This window comes from Erpetoichthys calabaricus, chromosome 18 (genome assembly GCF_900747795.2).
Source record: "Erpetoichthys calabaricus chromosome 18, fErpCal1.3, whole genome shotgun sequence".
NCBI classification, from domain to species: Eukaryota; Metazoa; Chordata; class Cladistia; order Polypteriformes; family Polypteridae; genus Erpetoichthys; species Erpetoichthys calabaricus.
Window position 1 is genome coordinate 35518594 of NC_041411.2, and position 25329 is coordinate 35543922.

Sequence of the window (25329 nt, forward strand, 5' to 3'; positions counted from 1 at the left end):
GTAAACAATAGGCTTGACAATTTAAGATCCAAATGTCTTGATTTTAGGTGTACACTTATTAAGCATGTCAGCCTTGTATCTTCTTAATAAACATGAACATTTGCAGTTTGAGCATTGTTCACGTTGCTCTCATTTGTCTGTTACTTTTGGTGTGTGCAGTATGTTAGAGAGAGAGAGAGACAGAGGGAGAATTTATATTTTCTCTATTTGTAATTACTTTTTCTATATGTACTTGCATTTCAAATATGTGTTTTATTCTATGTATTTCTCTTTCAGGTCATTAAACGAAAGCAATCTGTGTTGAAAGAAAGAAATTTTTACCTAAGTTTTTAAACCAAGGAGGGCTTCAGAAAACCATACAACACGTAAAAAATCCATTTATGCATTCATTTTCCGAACCAGCTTTCTTACATAAGTTTTTAAACCAAGGAGGGCTTCAGAAAACCATACAACATGGAAATAATCCATTTATGCATTCATTTTCCGAACCAGCTTTCTTACTTAACATACAGACCTGCAGCGTAGCTTGACAATATCAGTCACAAGGCTAGCACCAAGCCTGGGCAAGGTGCCCATTTACCACCAGACACATACAAACACAAAACTCGTTTTACTAAATACAGGCTCATTTAAAACTTATAATTAGCACAGCATGCACATCTTTGCACTGCAGAAGAAAACTGAAATGAAGAAGGAGAGAATATTAAAACTCCACACAGGCAGCGAATAGGCTTAGAATTAAACCTAGGATTCAATATCCATGAAGAAGCACAATAAAATCAGTGTGGTACCACTACATCATCTGCCATGTAAAATCAACATAAAAGAGGATAAACAAGCATCAAGCAACACAACACAACACAAAAATCTATCACAATCGGGGAAATCTTTTGTCTTCAAAGACCCAAACAACCAGGGGAGGAGAGGAAACACGTTAATTTAGTAAGACAGGATAACAGTTAACCACTACTAACACAGAGCAACTGAAAAAGCACAATAAAAAAAGAAAACAGATGTAAAAAGAGGTTCACAGCTACCAAGTGCTGATGAGTGCTTTCTATTGTTTCATACAAACTTCCCCAGATCTGACACTCTGCAGGTGACTTTATTTTCCTGCAAAACTCTGTGGTGGCTCTATTCAGCTAACTTTCACAAATATAACATTCACATTAGCATTTAATGAAAGAACAGATTATCAGTTTGAAATTATAAGTTTGCCTTAGGAGGCTAACTTACAGTTACCTGTTCATTAGGTGCATTTATCTATTATGACGATGCAGTAAACCGGTACTGGAAAGGTACTCAAAAAACATTTTTTTAAAAAGGTACAGTACCAGCATTTCTGGATTTTTGGTACCTGAAGTAATTGTCAGCTTTAATCCCACGACAGTCACTGCTGCAGTTTAGTAAAAGGGTCCATTTCATAGACTTTATAAAACAAAAACCACATGATTCTAAATGATCGGGACTTCACAGGGACCCCTCCCACCCGTTACTGCTTTGACTTGATGTAACTGTGACTTCATGGAGATAAGCAGTACGTAAAGCAGAATGATTTGCAAAGTGCACCAGGGAGGCAAGAAATTGTGCAGTGAAACAGAAAAGCTGAAGTAAGACGGAGGGTTTTGGAGTTGTTTGTTATGTGCTTCGGAACCATTTTGGTACTGGAAATGAGGCCTGAAAGTTGGTATCAATTCTGAAGCCAAAATTTTAACACTGATTCAACACTATCTATTTAGTAGAAAGAGGCACCTCCTTTTGCCTTGAGAATAGCAGTACCATGTAGAAATTACTGTGGAAATGACTGAGTGACTGCAAAGTCTTACTGAGGATAGTTCTTCCCACCTCATCCCAAAGATGTTAGATAGGATTGAGATCCTGGGATACTGCAGACCAGTGAGGTAATGAAAACTAACCATTATGTCCTCAAGAAATGTCACTCCTTTCAACTGTGGATAAACTGTATTCACAAAAAGAGATTAACTTGGTCAGCAACAAGGTTCAGATGCACTTTTCTGTTGAGATGTACTTCAGTGGGTATCAGGGGCCCTAATGTGTTCTAGGTAAACATGCCACACATCACCAGACTTCCTCCATTGGCCTGCACTGTTTACATAAACAGGATGGCTCCATAGACTTGTGTTTCTTGAGCAAAATTCTAATCCCTAAAAAGTAAAAGGACCAGGGATTCATTTGACACAGTAACTTTTGCCCAGTTCGCAACAGGCCAGTTTTGAGGCTTCTGTGACAGCTGCTGCAGCCCTTTTCACACAAAGTCAAATAAGTGATGCATTTAAAGATGACATTCTGCACACCAATGTTGAATATGGATCCGATTTACCTGGTTATGCCTCTATTCTTGCTTATACAATGCTTATCTTATTCCTTTGACCCCTCTGATTACAAATCTGTTTTCACCTATAGAACTGCCTATTTCTTGTTTGTCACATCATTCTCTGTATACCCTTAAAATGGTTGCATGTGAAAAGCCTCCAGTCATTTAGGAGTTGCCAAAGCAGACTTGCATAGTGCCACCAATCACACCACATTCAAAGTCACTATGGCTACTTGTTTTTACCATTGCTAGAAACAATGGTATAATTACTTTATAACACAACCCACTATTATATGACATAAGGTGGGTTGGAATGTAGAATTTGTATGAAGGTGAGAGTTTAAACCTAACAAACTGGCAACTCAGTATAAGTCACCTTATTGAAACATGGTTACACAGAAGCTATCTTTGAAAACACAGCAAAAACAAGTCAGGCTTAGTGGATTGGATTAAATGTCTTTTCTGAAAGCAGAAAATAATGCAGACATGAGCTTCCAATGGACAGCTAAAAATCCAAGGCAGAAGTAGCTAATAACATTCCAAGTGTTTTAATTTTTTTCCCCTGCCATGTGTCGTCACTTAGAATTGACAACTGGCTAAACTTACTCACTGCTGTTTTATATCAGTGGTTGCATTTTACAGCTGTATTATAGTGGTTGATGTAAGCAACCATTAGAATCATCTCCAAAGACAAGAAGTGCATTTACATAAATGTCAATTATTGGGTGTTTTGGAAAAAATGTACTTTTTGCATAATTACTGAGCACATATTCAAGCAGAAGATTTCTACATTATGCAATTTCCTGGCAGGGAAAAAGTTGCTGTTCTGTAATAGCCTCAATTCCATCAACTCACAAATTGTCTCTTTGTTTTATATTGTTTCCAAGACAAAAGGAACAAATAATGAGATAACTACATATTTTATTTTATCATCCCTCAAATTATTCTTTCTTTCATTTTTCCTACCTGGTGTTTTCTAGTGTCTTCTGTATTCTCTTAGTCATCTTTTCGATAGCAGCTTGTCTTTTTCCCTCAGGAAGGAGGTCAGTCTTGTTCAATACTATCACCATGCGGGGACAGGTGATCTCACCAATCACCAGGCATTCAGCAGTCTGAGTCTGCATGCCTTTCACTACATCAATGACGAGCATCATCAGATCTATAATCTGGGCACCTATGAGATGAGAAGAAGTGCTTATCAGTAACAAAGAACCAGACAAGGAGCAGGTAGGCGGAGAACTATGAAATACAGGCTCTCTCCATTCTTTGCAGGCGGTACGTCTACTCCAGTTCTATCATCAAGTATGAAAGGCATGCTTCCATGGTTTTAACCAAGTTGCTTGAAAACAAAACAAGCCAGCTTCGTGCCTTCTAAATTCATTGGGACATAAATCATTTACAGTAGAGTACAGGACAAAAAGCAGCAAAGGGGGTTTTCTCAAATGTCTCCAGTCTCTCCGGGGCAGAGGCAGATCTACTTAACATGACCTTCCCGTTGCAGAGAGGGTAGGAAGTACCCCAATTAATTCCCCGTCTGTTTTTGGACGCTAGGTCCTTGCCTTAATCAGTTTCATCTGTCAGCTGGATCACACAGACAGACGACTCTTTCTTTCAGCAACTCTGCCTTTCAAACCAAAGTGTCTTATTTATATTACAAGAATAATTCTCAGTTGGCCAAATCTCCTGTTTCAGGAAACATTGTCTATTTCTTACATTTAAAATAATGAAAAAATAAAAGTACATTAACTACAGGAAAGGTATTTTTTTCTGTGTGTTTTGCTTTCCCTTTAATGAAAAAAAAATAGAATATATAATAAACAGAAGGGAATCATTTGTAACAGAAATAGCACTCAGAAAATACAGCTCCAACTCACAACACTAGACCACACTGCGACACTCATGTCTAAACTAATGTGCATTACACAGACAGGGAATCAAGCTGTAGGTCACTAGAATGTCACTAGAATATGACACACTGTAACACTAACAGGTTATACTTACTGTATATATACACTGTATACTATACAGTAAAAACTAGCATGCTCCAGATTAAACAGATAAAACAATTAAAAATAGTTTTCTCAGAATGTTTCCATGGCTTCAATTATGAAAATGTCAGTTTACAAAGAAGTTGATCTTGTACGGTAAGCCACCAGCAGCACTCCTGACAAGATGGGTATCATCCCAGCAAGTTTTTTTGGCGGAGGGTAGATTTTCAACTTTGCTACTGCTGTATGCATTATTTAAGTACTAATTTTTAACTGCTTCTTTATTTAGCACTTTCACTGTATCCTTTACATCATGAACCTGTCTCAGCAGTAAAATCACACAGAAATCTTTGAACAGAGCCTAAAAAAAGACAACTTTTTAAATTATTATTGGTTGATTATGCCCAAAAATTTACCAGGAATCCAGAACTTTCCCTGTACACCAAAAGAATGACAACCTCACCACAGGTCAGATTATACACCAATAATTGGAAATATTCCTCACAACCTCATTTACAGGAGGAGAGGGGTCACTCACATACTAGGTATGAATTAAGAACCTGGAGGTTCAACTTTGTTATTCACAAGCAACATCTTAGAATGTTCAATTAACTACTTTTTAGATGCTGACAGCAGCACAGTTTACCTCAAATCAATGAGAGTATTTTAATCACTCTTTTAGTGTGGGTGCTACATTATTGATCCATCCAGTATTGAACCTGCTTAATCCAGTTTGGGGTTGTGAAGGGTCAAAGTTTATCCTGGCAGATCGAGTGCCAGTGAATCATAACGCACATTCACTCACTAATACTCATCATTTTCTTAACCTGTACTAAGTATAAATAGAACTTTTTCAATAAATGGCTCAAATTGTTGTATTTTCTACAATGATGTATGATAAACTTTTTATTCTCTTCCTCTCTGACCTAGGATTTTTACATTAGACATCACAAATGTAGCTAAAAAGTATCAGAGGTGTGTTTTTCATCATGACAATAATTCACTGTAAAATTACACCCAAAATGTTACTTATGCAAACATTTTAATCCATATCATGACAATCTACCGTTTATTTGTTATACTTAAGTAAGTTTAACAAAACAACGCACCACTTGCTTGTTCTGTTAATTGCCTATTGGTGGCGGCTGCTGTGATTGATTAGTTGATTCAAAAGACTCCTTAGCTGATAGTACAAATCCTTCTATATTTTATCAAATGGATTACTGTCTGGCAAAGTGACTCCCTTAAGGTCATACAGTCGCAGCGGTGAGGAAAAAACTGGTAACATTGTGCTTTAAATTTATTTTCCTAACCCCATGGCTACACTGCATAGAAGATTAGATACATTTTTTAAAAAGATTAATGTTGTTATATGTGACACTTACTGTTTCTTTCCTTAGATTACAGTGACATAGAAATCAGAATAAGGCTAAAAATGTCACTGTGGTTATGAAATGAATTATGCAAGAATAGGATAGGATACCTAGGATCTCTACAAAAAATGACTACAAAAATGGTCAGATAGCACCCTCTGCTGCTTCTGGATAGCATCTGTATACCTAAAGGCACAATGTTTAGTTACAGTCTTGACCAGCTATGTGCCTAAACATATACCCAGACTCACATTGTTAAAGACTAATTGCTGGCCAGCTCTTAGGAATTTAGTGTGAATTTTGGCTGATCCAGAAACTGAAGGCCATGGTACCAGAAGCTAAGAAATGGCTCTTGATTGTGGCCACTTTGATTCAAGGGTAGGGTGGAGCCAGACTGTCCTAATGACACACAAAGAGAGGAAGTAATTAGACTTATCAGATTGTAGCAGAGAAAGACAGAGCTCAGTCTGTCTGGAACAAGAGTACATATACCCAAGAAAATGGGAAAGATGAAAGAAAATAAAAAGAACTGCTGCTGTGGGAAAAAGACTACTGCAGCAAAGTAAGACCACGTAATGTCTAGGGCTGGTCAGAACACAGGACAATAAAAAGGAGGATGAGAAATGGGTCGAAACTGACCAGGAAATATGGAAACTAAGGACTTTAAATCACAAGGTCAGAAATTCAGCACTCACCCCCATTACATGACTAAGTGTGTTACTTAGTTTGCCTATGTTCCTTCATTTTGTAGTTTTTATTTTTCTCTCTCTCTCTCTCTCCCCTTCTTCCACTGTTTTAAAGAGTTATCTCCATCAATGTTTTAAAACCAATGGCCTTCAGATTTGCTGATTAATTAGATCCTGTGGTAAACTATCAACTTCATAAACATCACTTTTATTAATCTTCATATTTGCTCGCCATTTCCTGATAATCTCACAATTTTATCATCAGGTATAAAACTTTCAGTCATATTGCATGCAGGGAATTCTTTTACTTTTAAACATGAAAACACAGAGTCAAACATTCTGTCAATAGAAGAAAAACTTCAAACTGTGAGGTCTGCTGTTTCAGCCTTAGTAAACAGCTGATCTCTCTTCCAGCATCCCTCCATGGTAAACAATTTTAATTTGAAATCTGTACAACTCTGACTTAAAATCAATTCATCCATCTTTTATGTAAATAATGTAGAGATCAAAGTAGTGCTGGGCGGTATACCGGTTCATACCGAAAACCGTTTTTTATTTTTTTTATGATATGGATTTTTCTTATACCGCAACACCGGTTTAAATTGCCTAAAAGACGTTCGGAACGTGGCGCAGCGGGAAACTGTTCAAGTGGGGACCTTTTTCACTGCTACACCGCTAAACACAGATTTGTTGCACTAGGGCTCTTTTTCACTGCTACACCACCAAATAGTGGGCGGTAGCATAGGAATGCTGCGTGGTGAAAATGGACAGAGAGCCTGGAGATACTTTAGTTTTAAAAGGTCAGATATGTAAATACTGTTTCTATACTACTGGATAATACTGCAAGACAAGTTGTACTTGTTTTATTTGTTTTAAATACAGTGTAATGTACCTGGGTACTGTGTAATAGTGTGACGATATGTTTTCAAAGCCCGTCATAAGTTATATAGCACATTAAATGCTTTGTGTTAAGTGATTCTTAAACTGACTTCTTCTTGCACTAAGAGGAGGTGCAGGCAGCGAACCCCGCACAGAATACATTCACTTCATGATCTTCCTTCTCTCTGAACAGTTAGAATGCTAAAATAAATACTTAATATAATTTTCATGGTGAAATGCATTAAAGCATGCATTAATCATATGGGGGCACGGCGGCGTGCCTGCCTTGCATTTGCATGTTTTTCTGGTGGGTTTACTCGGCGCTTCAGTTTCCTTTCAAAGTCATGTAGGATGTGGGGTTTTGTTGTGTTATATTGACCCTGCTAGTGTATGTTTTGCTTATATTCATCCTTTGATGTGCTGGCGACTCGTTCAGAGATGGGCGCAACTCTGAATGGATGGCATAATTAGACATGTATAACGAAGATATTTTTAAAGTTCTGAACACTCCGTGGGCTAAGTTTATAACTAGTTTTAATTACACAAAGACGTTTATCGTGTGGTGATTGGTTATGTGGAGAAAGAAAGAGGACGGATAGGAACTGGGGTTTTAGTACGTCAGATAGAGACAGCACGCGTGCAATAAAGAAAGCCCGCTCAGAAAAACATGCATTGAATTCTGTGTTCGTGTCTCCGACCACCAGATCACAAACCCAACATTTATACAATATTTAAGTTAAACCTGTGCGATACCCATTCATACATCCAGTTTTTTGGAGCCTCGTCACACCTGCAATAAAGTTCTCTACACTGAACATAATAGTGCAACTATCAGTAATAATACTATTATTTATTTTATTGTTATTATTTATTAGTTTAAATGTTATGCAGTTTAATGATGATAAAGTTGTTTAAAAAGTCACTTTAACGTGTCAGTGGACAGAGATTGTTAACATTAACAGAAAGTGTAGTTGGTTTACAAAAAATATTTACTATTTATTCCTTTTCTAAGACATATATTCAGTGCAATACAACTTTTGACAAGCACTTCTGGATATTTTATTAAGTCTAAATGCCTCTTTGTATGGTTGAAAATATGTTGTCAAAATTATAGTTTAAGTTTTTGCAAAATTTGTTCAATAAAAAGGTTCTATATTTTGACTGCATCTGTCATGCAATGTGCTACCTTCTCCATTAGTGCAATCCCCTTGAAAACTATCACTTTATGGGGCAATGCAAACCTGTATTAATACTTGTGAGCACATTAAAATGTTTTTTTTTTGTACAATGTACAATACTCTTGACAGTGGAATAGGTTATTCTTAGCCAGTAATTCCAGTGGAAAATGTGGTTAACATCCACTCATGCATGGGGAAAAAAATACCGTCGAATACAGTGAAACCGGGATAATTTAGAAAAATACCGTGATATAGAATTTTGCTCATACTGCCCACCCCTAGATCAAAGTGTATCCAAGTAGAGCTTATTGGCAAATTTTGGTTATTTCTATCTTTAAAAGCATCCTGTAGATACGCAGCCATGTATAATTTATTAAACTAGGGGGCTTCCGTTTGTTTGCGCTAATGCGATCTTTGCTATTCTTTTTTTGAGAGCATCGAATTTTCGTACTTCTATTATCTCTAATCTGCTCTGCATGTGTACCTTGCCAACGTTTTTGGAATCTTTTAATTCTCGCGGATACGCCTCTTCATTGGGAAGGAACACTACTTTTTATTCCCTGATGGCAACACGAATTAGACAATCTGCAAGTCTCTGACTTAAAGTTTAAATCCTAACAATATATTCGATCTCTTTTTGCTGTTCTGTTATTTCACTGAGTAATAATTTCTATTTGTTTGCGCTAATGCGATCTTTCCTATTCTTTTTTTTGAGTCTTTCGAATTTTCGTATTTCCATTATCTCTAACCTGCTCTGTATACCATGCCAACATTTTTTAATTCTTTACGACATTCTACTTTGTCATCTACTCTTTGTCCTTTATTTCCGGCCCCGGGCATGGTTAAATCCCTTTCTCGCAGGACGTATAAGTGTCCTTCTGAGAAAATCACATCTCGTCTCCTTCTAAGATTTTTTTTTATAACGGAGAGATAGTTTAATTTAATTCAGTGTTATTTCAATCTCAGTCCTGGGGGACACCCATGGCTGCAGATTTTCATCCCAACTAACGTTTTCTTTTAATGGGACAATTCCCCTGTTCTTTCCCAAATTCTACTTTTTGTGCACTGCAGAAAGTACAAAACTGGGTTTGCCAAGTTTTTTATGGATATGCAGACTTAATGTATCTTACACAGAAACAATGTAGTTGGCTTATTATTATTATTACTACTACTTCTTATTATTATTTGGATTATGCCTTTATCCAAGGCATCTTACAACATTTGAGAAATACAATTGGTTAAATTTGTTGTTTTTTTTCCAATTGGGGCACAGGCAGGTGGAGTCACTTGCTCATGGTCACACAGTATCAGTATACGTATTTGAACCCACAACCTCAGAAGTCCAAACAAAGCCTTAACCATTAAGCCACAGCTTTTGTTTCTCTTATCTTGCTTTTAAAAAAAAAAAAAAAATATATATATATATATATATATATATATATATATATTATATATATATATATATATATATATATATATATATTATATATATATATATATATATATACACACACACACAAACACACACACTAGGGGGCTTCGCCCCCTGCTCGCTTCGCTCACCAACCCCCGTGTTTGGTTTTCCGGATACACTCTTTTAAGATTTTTTTTTTCTTTGAATTGTTGCTATTTCATTAGTTTCACTTTTATTTCAGAACTTCTGTAAAAACAATATTTGTAATCTTGCGAGTCCCAATATGCTGAATCTTTTTAATGAGGTCAGGACAGGTTTCTCTGTTTGGAATTTCAGCACAGACAAAACGATCTACATCATCAGCAGTTAATAATTTTTTTTTTACAAAGTAAAAAAGTAAGTAGAGTTCTGCATTGGACTGTGTGAAGTCATGCTATTTTCCTCTCACAGTTCCAAAAGTACATGGGGTTACCAAGGTGATATCCCAGCTTTTCTCTAGGTTTTTGTACAAGGGCTAGACAGAATGTTTTTGACTCCTGGGGTAAATGTAGCTTTTTAAATAAGCAGACAGATAAATATATATACATTAACAAAGTAACCAATAAATGCATGTGCGGTAAACTCCGTTTTTGAAATTCTCAAGATTCTTTATTTGTCACATGCATAGTTATACAGGACAACACGCAGTGAAATGTATCCTGATCCGCTTATCAAAAACTGTGCAAAGTTAGAAGAATATCAGTTAAATTAACAAAAAGTCATAGATTGAAAGTTAACAGTATAGTAGAACATAATAAATAAGTAAAATTATGTGAATATAGTAGAATTAAGTGTTAAGGTGCAATAGTGTAGTAATTATTGTGCAAAACCAAAGTTAGACTGGTGCATAGTTAAATGAGGCAGTTTGTTTGTTTGCGCTACTGCGATCTTTACTTTTTTATATTTTCTAATTTTCCTACTTTCATATCCTTTAACTTTCTCCATATGTGTATAGTGCCGGTTTTTTTTTTTAGCCTTTCTAATTTCACTGGATTCATAGTCTCTAACCTGCTCTGCATGTGTTTAGCGCCAACGTTTGTAAATGTCATTATGAAGTTCTACTTTGTCATTTTACTCATTGTCTTTTAATTCTGAACCGTACAGTACAATACATAGAACAGAATAAATCCTCAATGCAGTATAAAAATTTAAATTCTGTAAGTACTGAGTAGAATTTCACATTAGATGATATCACATAATATGATTTGGATTTGTTTTAAGTCCTGGAGACCTTATTCATCAAGCTGCCTCCCCCATTTTGCCATTCCACATCTGAAATAGCGCTAATCCGATGAAAGGACCACTCATTCCCACGTCCCCATTCATCAGGGATGACTTCACCTTAGGCAGGCAATCTACAATTTAAAGAGATTGTTATTTTCTTGTGAATTGTTACATATGCATTATTTTCACTTTTACTTTAAAAACTTTTGTAAAAACAATACTTGTTTCTTTATTTCCTGCCTTGCGCGAGGTTACATCTCTTTCTTCCCAGACGTATAATACTGCTCGTGTTGTGAAGGGTGCTGCGGCTGAACGTACGCTAAGGATATGCCTTTGGATCATTTGCTGTCTTTTTGCTGCTTGCTAGCTGCCTCTTCTGCCTGTCGCATGTCGTTGTTTTAAGAGCTGGGAACACATGATGCTTGCCTGCCAAAAGCAATCCAACAACTGCTAGCTTAGAGGTCTGTTGACTTGTTTTAAATGATGGCTCACTGCCTGGTCTCGCGTGACATTGTAAAAGCAATACCTGTCTTTTATTTCTGGCCACGGGCGTGGTTGAATTCTTTCTTGCAGGATGCATAACGCTGCTCGCGTTCGGTTGGGGTAGCTGCTGTCGCAGCTTTCTCCACATGTAATTAGCACCGTTTTTTGTTTTTTTTTTTTTTTTTTTTTTTTTGAGCCTTTCTAATTTCACTGTTTTCATAGTCTCTAACCTGCTCTGCATGTGTTTTGCGTCAACGTTTGTAAACGTCTTTATGAAGTTCTACTTTCTTTTATTCATTGTCTTTTTATTCTGAGCCGGATTGGACGTGCTTTTTTCAATTCCACTTGTTCCAGGCTGATAATTACTTTCCTTATTTTCTGAATTTGCACCTCGATTATTCTTTTTTCTGTCCAACGCATTTGAGTCTCTTTTCTCTGTGCCCGATTGGACGTGCTTTTTTTTCCATCCCACTTGTTCCGGGCTGATCATCACGTGCCTTATTTTCTAAACTTGCACCTAGATTATTGTTTTTCTTTTTAGCATTTTTTTCTCTCCATACTGATTTGTTTTTTTTTTTTTTTTATATTGCTTGTAAGTAGGGTGTGTCTTGCAAGACTCTCGTTCTATGTTCCTGTGAGATGCACCGTGGCAGGTCTCTTTCGTCTCGCGGGCCTTTAAATTATCTTCCGAGAAGATCACGTATCGTAGACTATCAGGACAGGATTTCTTTTTATAATAGAGAAATATATTTTTACATCTTAGTAACCCCTATTTTCTCCTAACCAGACTCCTCTCAAAAATCAAGATCCTTCTGTCTACAGCTCCTTAGCCAACTAGAGACTTTAACACAAGAGCACATTCATACATTGTTGTATTCCTAAATGATAGCCAATGTGTTCTTAATGTTATTGACAATTGCTTAACATTACAAAATGCTACTAACTATAACTACAGTAACGTACGTGGAACTGGATGCACACCTCACTTGAAAATGAATGTAAAGCCACTGATACTACTCTCGGCACAATTACAATTTATTCATTAAGCCACCTTGCAGTACAATTAGATTCATTCAATTAGGCATCTCATTCATGAAATGTGAGCACAGTAAATATGTTCATAAAGCATTCATAGAGGGAAAATCCAGTATTTATCAATATGTTAGTAAGGACCGTCTGTTTGCAAAAATGATCACAACTTATACATGCTCAGTCAGGACCAAGTGCAGTGCTTGTGTAAAAAATTAAAAAGCATGATATGTGAATGCTATTTGCACAACACATATTTTAAATGATTAAAATAAATACTCTATAAAGATGCAAATATAAGTTACAAGATATCACTGCCCTCAGCAAAACCTCTGTCAATTTAGCTACTAGTTTGATGATTATTAACAACACAGGTGTCTTGCTTTGATTCACAGTAAACACATCATACAGGTCTGTACCAAACTGAGTGTGTTTTCCAATAAAAGGGCATCGATTTGAACCTGATTTCATTGAACACAACAATGGCTCATCTCACGCTACTGTGTGGTTTGGCCCAGGGTGCACTGAGGAAAGAGCACAGATTTTGGGATACACACTGATGTGCTGGCAGAGTGATGAATGGCCGATTAGTTGTTTTAGTGCTTGTTTATACTTCATGCTCAGAACGCAAATGCGCATGCATCATGGTTCCCACGCATTCCCAGCATTCATTTGCCATGTCCTCTGAGCATATTTTACCTATCTTCGACAAAAAAAGTAAATCATGAAATGTGCAAGATAAAAACAAAACTGAATGTTGTGTTAAAGAGTTTTAAAAATGAAGTCAGATGTGCTTCAGATGCTAAATTATGAGTATCAAAACACGGGGAATAGTGGATTTTTACAGTAGTCCTAGGCAGCTGTAAACTTTAAGTAAGCCTGTACCAGAAATTACTTGAAATAGGAAAATATCTGATGATTGGAAAGTGGTAAACATGACTCATTCTACAAGGAAGGAGGCAAAATAATTTTAGCAAAATAATGTGCAAAACAAAATAAAGTGTAAAAATATTAAAAGAAACAAACTATTTTGACTTTTAAGCCTTTTTTCAAACAAATGAAAGAACTGGCAAACCACAGCAAAGCATGACAGAGTAGCTTACACACATGGTCAAAAAGTAATTGCTACATTGCCACAAGAAAGACTAATCAATAATGCATAGTGCATTGGAATGACCAAAAAAAGAATGTGAGCAGGTTAATGAGTAGGACACAAAACATACAGAGAGGGAGAATATTCCACAGGGAGCGAGGGCATCGGAGAAGTGCATTACACACGTTGCCCTAACTGGTAATTTTTACAGTTTATGTTATTAACTTAGATTCAACAAACAGTAAGTGCAGATAATATCCAAACTAGAGGGATAGAAAACATGAAAATAAAGCAAAAAAATAGACAGAAGATGACAGTCTGGGCAATGATTAATACTGTGACAGTGCAGAGAGGTACAAAGTGCAAATTTCAGATAAAAGGGACTTTAAATACCAATACAAATGCTGCCCTACAAACAGCAAACTCTGAAAAGTACTGAAGCAATTAAGATAGATGCCTAATATAAAATAAGATTATGTTCTCAACAGAGTGATAGAATCAGAGCTCTTTCTCCCCTCTGGCTCCAGTTTCACATCCACACTGAAATGGAATTCAACAAGTCAGCCATCAAATCACTTACTCTCATTCAAAATGTCACAGTGCTTCTTTTTCTTTCAAGGAATGTCACTTTTAAACTTCTTCCACTGCCTACCAGCGGATGGTTCTGCAGTGAAGTGAAAACCCTGGTTTTGATTATTGGAACACTGCATTCTGCTTCATAGCCCTGGCTTACAGTGGTGGAGCACCCTCTGAATCACAATTTAAACTGTTGAACTATTTATTATTGCCACTTTCACTGCTTTAATGGAAAACTTCACCCAAAAATTTTATTTTATTAATCTGTTCTTGCCCTGTGTTGCTTATAGTTATGGCTGAGAAAAATGCTAATCTTATGCCCCATTAAGGCATTCTTTAAGAAGTGGATTGCATTGCACCACCCATAGTTTGTCAAAACCATGGTGCTCATCAAAGCTTAATGAGTGGCACAGACAAGAATTGGTTTGAGAGACCCTTAAAGACCTACAGAAGTCATCGTCAAAAAAGGACAAGATGTGCATTGTACAACAATATCAAAGATATTGCACACATCTGGCCTAAATGGGATGGAGGCAAGAAGAAAGCCACTTCTCAAAAAGATCCATCTGGAGTCCCGATTGAAGTTTGCCAAAAAACACCTGAAGGATCATGCAACAAACTTTCAGAAGGCTTTGTGGTCAAATGAGACAAAAATAGAAATATGGCATAAATGTTATGCTTTTAAGAAATCCCAAAACAGCCCATCATGTTAACAACACCATCCTGACTTTGAAGCATGGTAGTGGTGGCGGTATAATGCTGTGGGGATGTTTCTCATCTGCAAGAACAGGGGAACTTGTCAGGACTGAAGGGAGGAAGGATAGAGCCTAGTACAGGGAGATTACATAGAAGAACCTGATTACATCTGCAAAAATCCTGAAAATGGATTGCAAATTCATATTTCAACAAGACAAAAACCCAAAGCATAACGTCAGAGCTACCTTGGAATGGCTTACAAAGGAGAAGCCAGATTTTCTGAAATGGTCAAACCAAAGTATCCAAACTAAACCTGATTGAAAATCTTTGGAATGACTTGAAGGTTGTTAATCATCATCAAAAACCAACTTGCTCACCCAGTTTGAACACATCTGCAAACAGGAGTGGGGGAAAATTTAAAAATGAAGGTATGCTAGCCTTGTAAAAAACTATTCCAAAACAATGGTAATTGTAGTTGCTGCCAAAGGAGGCTCCATCAAGTACTATTATATGGGAGGTGTATACTTAATAAAATAGACATTTCATTGTGCAATTTAAATTCTTTTTCCCCACAGAATTAAAAGGTTTCAATGTGTTCATATGGTTCGTTTAATGCTTTGTATCAGGGAAAAACAAAGCCATGAAAATTCAGGCAATTTACAGATAGTAATACTGTACTAGAAAGCACAAAAACTTTGGAGTGGTGTGTATTATTTATCAAACTACTATACAGAAAGAATATCACTAGCAAAGGAATACCTTGTCCATGAGCTAATAACCCTGATTTCGGACAACCAAAATTACTTAAAATCTACAGATTAAAAAGATCATTCTTGTTGGAAACTCGAGTGAAACACACCAGCTACTGCCAATTATACAACCTTTGGTTTGGTAGAACATTTGTGGTACAGAAATTTAAAAATAACTTGCTAAATGATTCAGCTCTCAGCCCTGTAGATGTTCATTATAATAATAGTAAATAAAATGAGTCCCATTAGATCAAATGTTAATTAAACAGTGGCACAGAAAATAACAGCAGTGCATAATTTAATGTCTGCATGTACAGTATGTTTTTCTGTATACAGAATGCAGCACATTTACAGTGACGTGGAATCCACTTAGATATCATATACATTCTCCTTAGCATAAAAGGATTCAGTGGACAGTGCACAATCAAAGGCAAAGTATACTTGTTTTACTGCTGCATTTTTACATCATCTAGTAAATCATACACCACACAAGTATGTAATTTAACTCATTTCAATGAATAATGCAGGAAAGAAAGAAATTTCAGAAAATTAGAATAAAGCAATTTACAACTGATGCTGTTCTTTTAAACATGATATACTTGGAAGCTGAATATTTGCTTAACTCAGCGTTTCTCAACCTTTAAGTATTAGCGACCCGAGTTTTCCGAACAGCGAAATTACACCACATATGGCAAAATTTGCGCCCCCCACAGTTTGAGAACCGCTGGCTTAACTCTTCACACAGCAGTACCTCCCACACAATCTTATTTTAAAATAACGTTCTCATTTTTGATATGACAAAAAAATATATATTTTTAGTTTCTGGAAAGTCTTTTTTAAAATGTACAACTGAAATTATCAATGCATTATGGATATGTAAGAAATCGACAGAGGATAAATCATATAACTGCACATATTTTATTTTACATTTTGAACAAGTTTTTACTAGGGTGTTTGTAGTCCCTAAGCCAGCATTTATGTGATTCCTTTGAGTTTTTCTAAAGAGTTTCATGTGATATACTCCCTAGTTACAGAGTCATCAAAATCTCAAAACAAAGATACATAGCAGGACTAATAACAAGGTAAACTTTTACCTAATTTATTACAAAACAAGTTATTCAAGGTCTTGCCACATATTTTCAGTCCTCCACAGACGACTGAATTTTTGACAGTACGAAGAAAACAGGTGCAGCTGGAAGAATTATGTTAGGCCACAAAATTCTCACTAGCAATCTTAACAAGCTTTTAGCAGTACATTCCAATACTGGGGAAACTAGTGGTTAAAACAGATGAATGTACAAAAACACTAAAATCACTCAAATTAACCTGTGTGACTAGGAAAAAAAACACAACCTACTTTTCCAGTAGATTAAAATCACATCTCAAGATGGTGTGCTACACATGTAAACTATGTTGTGATGAGATGTTCACCATAATAAACACTATAGACAAACTTGAATGTTTGTGAACTCTTGCATAACTTGAGATTTGTATATTGAAATGCATACCGGAATGGATATTTAATCAGACTTTTTCTTTTTAGAATTGAAATAAATATATACTTATTCATCAGTTTCATTATTTTTATAAAAAAAATGCCCAAGCAGCACAATAATACACACAATATACAAAAACTGTGCTGGTGCAAAAACAAGTTAACCCTTAGTTCAGTAACTTGCATAAAGGAAAAGTAAGTTCAGGCCGGTCAATGACACAGTGTTCTAATTCACTAATCTAACCAATGAAACTGAACATTAGAAATTATGTTAGGAGGAAAAAAACAAATGACTGCAGAAGAGTAGGTCAGTTGCACTTTCTATGACTCTATCATCACGCCATGAACTAAGGAAACATCAGCAGGAACAAGGGGAAAAAAACAGCAGCCAGACATCTAGCTGCCACGTACTGAAGGACACCAAGAAAAAGTCTCTTCTGTCAAAACAGAACAAGCCTAAAGAGTCAAAAGTTGAACTATTTGGGCACAACAATAGGGTGTTTTTGGTGAAAACCAACACAACCTACTATCAACAAGACTTTTTATCCCTACTGTCAAGCATGGAGTGTAACTATCCTTGAAAGGGACTGCTTTCACTCCAATGTAAAAGTAAGTTTGGTGATGCAGTCAAAAATTCACTAGAGTTAAGTTTAGATTCTGATTCTATAATATTCAAAATGTCGAGAAAACGCGATTTTAGCATGGTGTCTGAATATGTGACTGTGGAAATCTGACTATCTAGAAAAAATTGACCTCTCTTTTTCCAACAGGTTGCATTGTGTTTGTCTTGTCACAGATTACTGTAGTTATCTCCATGTCCTAAAAAATGGTCTAACCAACGTCTAACGATAACGTCCATAGACATTGTTTAATTTAACTAGGATTTTTGCAGTCTGCTCTGTTTAGTCATAAGACCAGGCTTATTGATTTGCAATTTTTTTTGTCTAAGTATTATTTGAGATATAAAATTACTTTACATATATATGTACACACATTCAGAGGCTCACGCAAGATTGTAAACAAATACACATACAATCACACAATCAAAGGAATTAATAAAGGAAGATAGCCAACAGCTTGTTTACTCTGCTAGAGTATATGTTAATAATGAATAGAAGAATACACACAACTAGATCTGCACAGGTCGACAATAAGCCACCCCATACCAATATATCTGTCAATGCAGCTCATTTACTTTACTTCCCTTGAAATATTAATTAAGCTGTTCACTTTCTTCCAGTCCCTTCTTTATTTTAGTCTACATTTTTGTACAAAATAAATGTAAGTGTGTACTATTAGACCCCCGTGACCCTGTATTCGGATTCAGCGGGTTGGAAAATGGATGGATGGATGTACAGCACAATCAATTCTATTATACTGTGAAATCTTTCACTGAGAGATTTTCAATAGGATCACTAAAGTGACAACCAAACACTAGGTCGACCATCCCATACCAATTCTTCTGTGTAAATCTGTCAAAAATTTGCTATGAAGGTAAGTAAGGTCAGATTAGACTGAGACTCAACAACGTTTAAAATATTAAGATTTGTTGATTTTAGCATGGTGTCTGTGTGTGTGCCTGTAGAAAATCAAAATTGATATATATGTATTAAAATGAACATTTTTGTCAGTACATAATGTGTTTTTTTTTTTTGCATTGTGAAGCGATCCTGGATGACTATATCCAAGCAAAGATAGAACATTTTTAGAACGAGCAGTTTCAAAGATATCCACAGAGACCTATGTACAATGACACCTTGCAAAAAAAATGGACTTGTCTTTTCCAAACAAGCTTCAGAGTGTTTGTCTTGTTCCTTATATCGGCCCTGGGCGACTTCACAGAGCTTGATGGAGTTTTCTGAACCAGTTTTGTAAGCAAGATGTCAAGAGACTGGTGATTGCCTGTAAGAGGCAACAGTGTGAAGTTACTTCTGCCACATGTTATTGACTGGAAAAAGTTACTTTACTTTTGCAGATAAGAATATGATGCTTTATTAAATAACCCAGTCTAATATTTGGAGTTAATTTTCTTTTTGTTAGTGTGGGCTGTCTTCACTTAGGATATCCATTCATTAAGAGTCCCTGTTCTTATTTATATCTCTTTAATATGCAAGATAACCACCACTTTGAAGGGCTTCCAATCATTCAAGTATGACAGTATGTATACAATCATTGTTTTATTATGCAAGGTGCTGTAGTTTGATTCCAGTTCCATCTTTGTTCTGACACCCAGATAGCATACACTGCAGGCCCTAAATGTGTATTACATGGGTGGTCTATATGGGATCAATCAAATTGTGCCCCTAAAGATCATTTGGGGCCCATATGTGTTAGTACATTGTTATTAATTGCACGCTACAGGTGTGCTGAGAACAAGCAAAAACCTGGAGTTTGGGCTCGTAAAAGGACTACGTTAGGACTCCAAGATCTAAATAACATACACCTATGCTGAAATAATCATTTAAAATAAGTAAAGATTTATTACCATACAATTTGACTGACACATTTATCCAAGACTTACAACAACTGAGATAAAATTAGTTATATTTCTTGGGGACCCCCAAACTGTGCAGCACACCTGTAATAGTCAAGCAGTAACAGTGTACTAACCCATATGGGCCCCATACGAACCTTGGGTGCAAAGTATGATGTGTCCTGTATATATATATACATTGGGCTACTGTACATAAACCCCATTTGGGGCCTTTATAGCCTTGCTACCTGAACAGTTATAGCCGATTACTGTCAGAACTGCAGTTCAGATCCAACAGTGTCATTTTGGGACACTTTTACTGCATGGCATAGAAGATTTTAACTAATGTTATGTGCTGAATGCTCACCTAGATTAGATAAAGTGTATAAATTCCATGGGGAAATTCATCCTATAAATCTCTCATTTCACTTAGATTAAATAGTCCGAAACAGGCAAGAATGCCTGAAGAGTTGGGCAGAGCTTCACACAAATAACATGAATATTTTGGTGACAGGCTCAAAGCTATGCACACAGGCTGATTTGTTAAATATCTGTATATAATGATTTGAGTTAATATCCTTTTTGTTATTGTGGGAAGACTTCATTTAGAATATCCATTCATTAATAGTTCCACTTCTTATATATCCTTAATTTAATCTAAAATAATGAAGGGGTCACAAGCTTCTACGGATGACTACACTACTCCTGAACCATGCAGACATCTGCCCAAGCGACTACTGCCCCAAATCATCTCTCACAGAATCACACTACTGTATTACCTTTTAGTCTACTGCGTATGCGGCCATTGCCATGTGCAAGTACTGCTAGGTCTAATTTACCATTGGTTGTAACAGACAGATTCAAATTTCTGCTCTTTATTGCAAGCATTATTCCAAGAAATTTTACGGCTACATTAAAAACGTTTTCTTACGTCTACTGTTTAAGGGCTGGCTACAGGTTAAGCTTTGCACACGAACTGTGTATCTTTAAACACTCGGCACTACAATGCTTAGCTTTACGTACGTCTCTGTGCTGAGGCGAACACTTATACTAAGTGAACACATGATGCCTTCAATTAGTCTACAGTTCTGGCCATGAGACATACACACTTCTCCCAATGTATACGACACTGTGCAGATATCAACTGCAAACGTGCACGTCTCGATCCGACGGGATAAGCACTTGAGCTCTCACCTCCAATGATTGTTCGGATCAGGGAAGCATGTCCTGGACAATCCACCAGTGTGAACTGTAAACTGTCATAGCCACTCGGCCCGGACTGTTTTCCACATTGCTCTTCCAAGTGAGCCGGCAATGGAACGCTAAAAGACGAAAAGCCAAGGTCCAAAGTGATGCCTCTCTCCCTCGACTGTGGGTTGCGATCGAAGGCCGCAGTAGACGCAGTTGTGCTCAGCGCCTGAGCCAGAGAAGTTTTGCCGCTATCGATATGGCCAAGTACTCCTACGTTAAAGTTTAGCGTTCGAGAAGCCATGTCGTTTCACTGAAACAGCTTGTCACAATACTTCCGGTTCTACATGGATACAATCCCGTTCTGATCCCTTTCCTTGAAAAGAACAGTTCCGAATCGCGCGACAGGAATGATGGGCAGTTTATAAAAATTACTGAATCGTTAGCTTAGCCAAGAGAATAAGACTGTGGCGTGAATGAGCCCTTCTGGTCCAGGCTGCCTCTTGCTTTTTTACTTTTATTCATCCTCTTCCTTGCATTACTATGATTTAACATGTTTGCATTTTCACTACACTTTGTCTTATCCTTGTTAATAGAATTATCTTGTGCATTGAAAATAAAATACCTTTGTGTGCTGGAGAGCTCTTTGAAAAGCCAACGAGCAAGTAATGGCTGAATAACTGATTACATTAAGTAATACAGTTTATAACATAAAAGACAAATAAGACAAAGTCAGGGGCATTTAACTGACTTACAGAAACAATTTAACTTTACAACTTGCCCAGTGATTCTTTTAGCTTTCAAGATTTAATATTTTGAATGGTTTAAATGTCTATTTCCATTTCTATTTTAAATAGACTAATATTAGGTGTGAAATTCATCCATTTCATTTTATGGGTGTGCTACCTTTTCATAATCAATAATAGATTTACTATAAATAAAACCTCATGTCCGCATTTGGGCGTGTAAAATAAAACACCAAAATCACGGAAAGATACCTGACAGTATAAAGAATTTTGTTTAAAAAAATACTCCAGATCCTTCCAAAACATTTTGGATTGAATATATTGAAAAAAAGACACGTAATATAATTTCTCTATCCATATTAAAAATACACATTTCTCATTGAGGTTGAAATTGAATCTGGATAGTATTTGCTTAACAGGACAAACGTTAAGACCTACTAATTTTGTATGGCACTTCTTCAATGTTATTAGTAAGACAGTACATACTTGGCATGTTACAATCATTTTTTACAATTATTATTTCCAATTTTTGAGTCCCACTATGTCTTTACAGGTGAAATATGTTTTGTTAAAAATGTTTCATACATAATTATTACATTTCCTATTTGAAATATAAACAGAACCCAGTAGTATCTTCCATATTAACTGACTGGTGGAATGCCTACCTGTTCCAGGACCAAGATTATTTTAGGGCTTTATATGCCATTAGTTGTATTTTAAAGTAAATTCTAACCAAATGACGCTAAAGCTGGTGAGATATGCCCTGATTTTTTTTTTTTTGGCTAAGATTCTTGCTGCTAAAATTACACTTTTTGTTGGTTATCTACCAACCCTATAAACCGACTTCGCAATGTATTTTTCGACATGTCGTATCTAGCCGCGGTTATCGCGTACACGGTGCAGGCTTAATAAATCATCTACGAGTGGGAAAATGTTACGTACATTCCGTTGGTAAAACTGGTAATACAATATGTAAAATTAATCGACCTTTTAATATTCAATACAAAACTTGTTTTTTTCTCAAAATTGTCAGAAAACTCTAGAAAATTCTAAAATTTAAAGTGAGATTGTTAAGAATCAAATCAATCAATACAGGGTTTCACGATCATTGTATTCCTGAATTAAATAAGACCAGTTTAATATTTTAAAAATTAGTACATTTTCATACATCATACTTCCAGTACTACGGTACTACAAATGAAACGGTTCACGTAATGATGGCGTAGATGAATTTAGTTGACTGACGGCCTTCTTTCCAATAGTTACAAAGCTTTAGCATTTTTCTCCAATAGAAGACAAAATAGTCGTTAAAGGGGCGGGGAGTAAGTTGTTGCACGCTTGTGCACATGGTAACGCACGCATCTGCGCAACAGCGAATAGCTTTTAACCGTCATACAGCGGCAGCGTGCGCTTCCCGGCATAGTCACAATGAAGATTGAGGAGGTGAAAAGTACAACAAAAACTCAACGCATTGCGAGTCATAGTCATGTTAAAGGTCTGGGACTCGATGAAAATGGTGTGCCGAAGCAGGCTGCAGGCGGCTTGGTGGGCCAGGAAAGCGCAAGAGAGGTAATTGAATGCCGGGGCAGCAGGTTAGGCCTAGAACTGGTAGATGTGTGTGTTAAGGGGTATCGAGGGTAAATGAGACCATAAGTAGATGTTTTTTTTTCCTCGAGGGGGGAAAAAAAACATTTAGTTAACGAATACTGAAGTAAATAAGTCAGTCTGAAACACATAGGTAAGTTTAGGATAAAGCAGATCACGTGCACTTTATTTTTCATCGTGAATAGCGCCCATTTCTAGTGCTGTCAAAAAGATGTTTTAATATAATTACAGAGTGTAACGAAGCAACTTGCACACGGTCACGTTGCAAAGTGGATTTCAATTCCAGATCTTATACGTAAATGTCTAATTTAGTTGTCTTAAAGGCTTTAACCGTCAACACTTTCGAGGTTAGTGTAGAGTACTAGTTGAGGTGTAGAAAATGTGCAGTACAGTACTGTCTGTAGGATCTTCCCAAGAATTTAATTATCAAACAGTTAGGCGTTTTTTAAGTCAAGGAAAAGCTAGTTTTTATATTGAAAAGTAGACAGTATTGCCATGATATGATGTGTATTTAATGTACATATAATTTTTTTTGAAGGGATGTGGCATCATCGTGGAGCTAATTCGATCCAAGAAGATGGCAGGAAGAGCGGTATTGTTGGCGGGCCCTCCGGGCACAGGAAAGGTAATGCCACCCACATAAAGTTACATTTTGAACTAAGTTTAACTTGACCCTGAAAGCACACGGATTTTTTTTTTTTGTCCAAATTCTTGCCTCCACCCTTTGGACTTAAAATAATAATACAATAAACCAGTGTTCTGATAAATGGTCTAGAAATTTTCACATAAAGTGAAATTGTGAATTTCCCATTGGGATTAATAAAGTATCTATCTATCTATCTATCTATCTATCTATCTATCTATCTATCTATCTATCTATCTAGATATGATTTATAAATGAATGTGTAATACTTCACCTGAACTGATACACTAGGTGAGATGTTCATTCTTTGTCCAGTTTATGTGCTTTTTTTCTAATATTTAAAGGTGGAATTATAAATACTGAAAAAATGTTGTAGTCTGGTAAAGGTGAGTTTTTAGTTATATTACAAGTTTACTTAACTTCAGTAGCAGCTTGCACCAGCTTATCTTAAGTCATGCCTCATTCAAATAAGTTGGTTGTGAGAGAAGCAGCCAGACTGTACTTCCAGCTATGCTTCAGCTCTCACCCTTGTTTCTTAGTAATCATGGAAAATCACTTCCTAATTGGTAACTTCCAGTGAAAAAATTGGAATTGGTAACTGCCATGGTATTAAAGTAATTCCAAGAATGAGTACTGATTTTCTTTTAACCCCCATTAAGATTGCCGCTCATGTTATGGTAGAGGTTTTTATATTGCAGCCATGTCTCATTACACAATCTAATAGGGCATAAATTGGTTGATAGAAGCTTTTTTCCAACTAATGTTGTAAATAAATTATCACCATTTTGTGGTTGCAGAAGTGCCTAACAAAATTCATACAAATCCTACCAGCCAATTTTATGTGATACCAAAATGTGAGCAGATCCAATTTTAAAATTGTCTGTTTATGCCCAGAGGGGACTGGGCGGTCTCATGGCCTGGAACCCGAGATTTTATTTTTTTCTCCAGCCGTCAGGAGTTTTTTTTTTTTTTTTTTTTTTCTCCTGTCCCCCCCTGGCCATCGGACCTTACTCTTTTTCTATGTTAACTAATGTTGTCTTATTTTAATTTATTTTGTCTTTTATTTTTCTTTTCTTCATTATGTAAAGCACTTTGAGCTACTTTTTGTATGAAAGTGTCCTATGTAAATAAATGTTGTTGTTAATGGCCACCATTAGTGACCGTGCTATTACTGCAGGTCCATATATCCAAAATATCTTTGGAAAGACTCCTTCCTTTAAGTGGATACCACTGTAAGTAATGTCCCCTTCAAAAAGGTTAGAAAGGATGTATAAGAAAAAAGAAAATGCAAATTATGAAACAGATTTGTGTTTTTTTTAATAGTTAATATAGTAATTCAGTATTCTCTGAGAACCACACTATGTTCAGTACATTTTGCTTCTGTATCATCAGTATTATGACCTGACGGAAGGTGTGAAAACTTAATGCATAGTCTCT

General features: G+C 36.3%; 2 protein-coding genes across 2 annotated transcripts in view; one reads left to right on the forward strand and one right to left on the reverse strand.

The window, feature by feature from the left end:
- eefsec (eukaryotic elongation factor, selenocysteine-tRNA-specific) overlaps nt 1-21254 on the reverse strand; it is an 84545-nt gene extending 63291 nt beyond the window's left edge. Inside the window, exons 1-2 of the mRNA XM_028824246.2 lie at nt 20905-21254; nt 3302-3509 (exon numbers count right to left, since the gene is read on the reverse strand). Coding sequence (XP_028680079.1) covers nt 3302-3509; nt 20905-21202 — 506 coding nt within the window. The 5' untranslated portion in view covers nt 21203-21254. The remainder of the gene's footprint in view (nt 1-3301; nt 3510-20904) is intronic.
- A 1720-nt stretch (nt 21255-22974) lies between these two features.
- The window catches only part of ruvbl1 (RuvB-like AAA ATPase 1), a 38684-nt gene continuing 36329 nt past the window's right edge, over nt 22975-25329 (forward strand). Inside the window, exons 1-2 of the mRNA XM_028824533.2 lie at nt 22975-23213; nt 23788-23874. Coding sequence (XP_028680366.1) covers nt 23073-23213; nt 23788-23874 — 228 coding nt within the window. The 5' untranslated portion in view covers nt 22975-23072. The remainder of the gene's footprint in view (nt 23214-23787; nt 23875-25329) is intronic.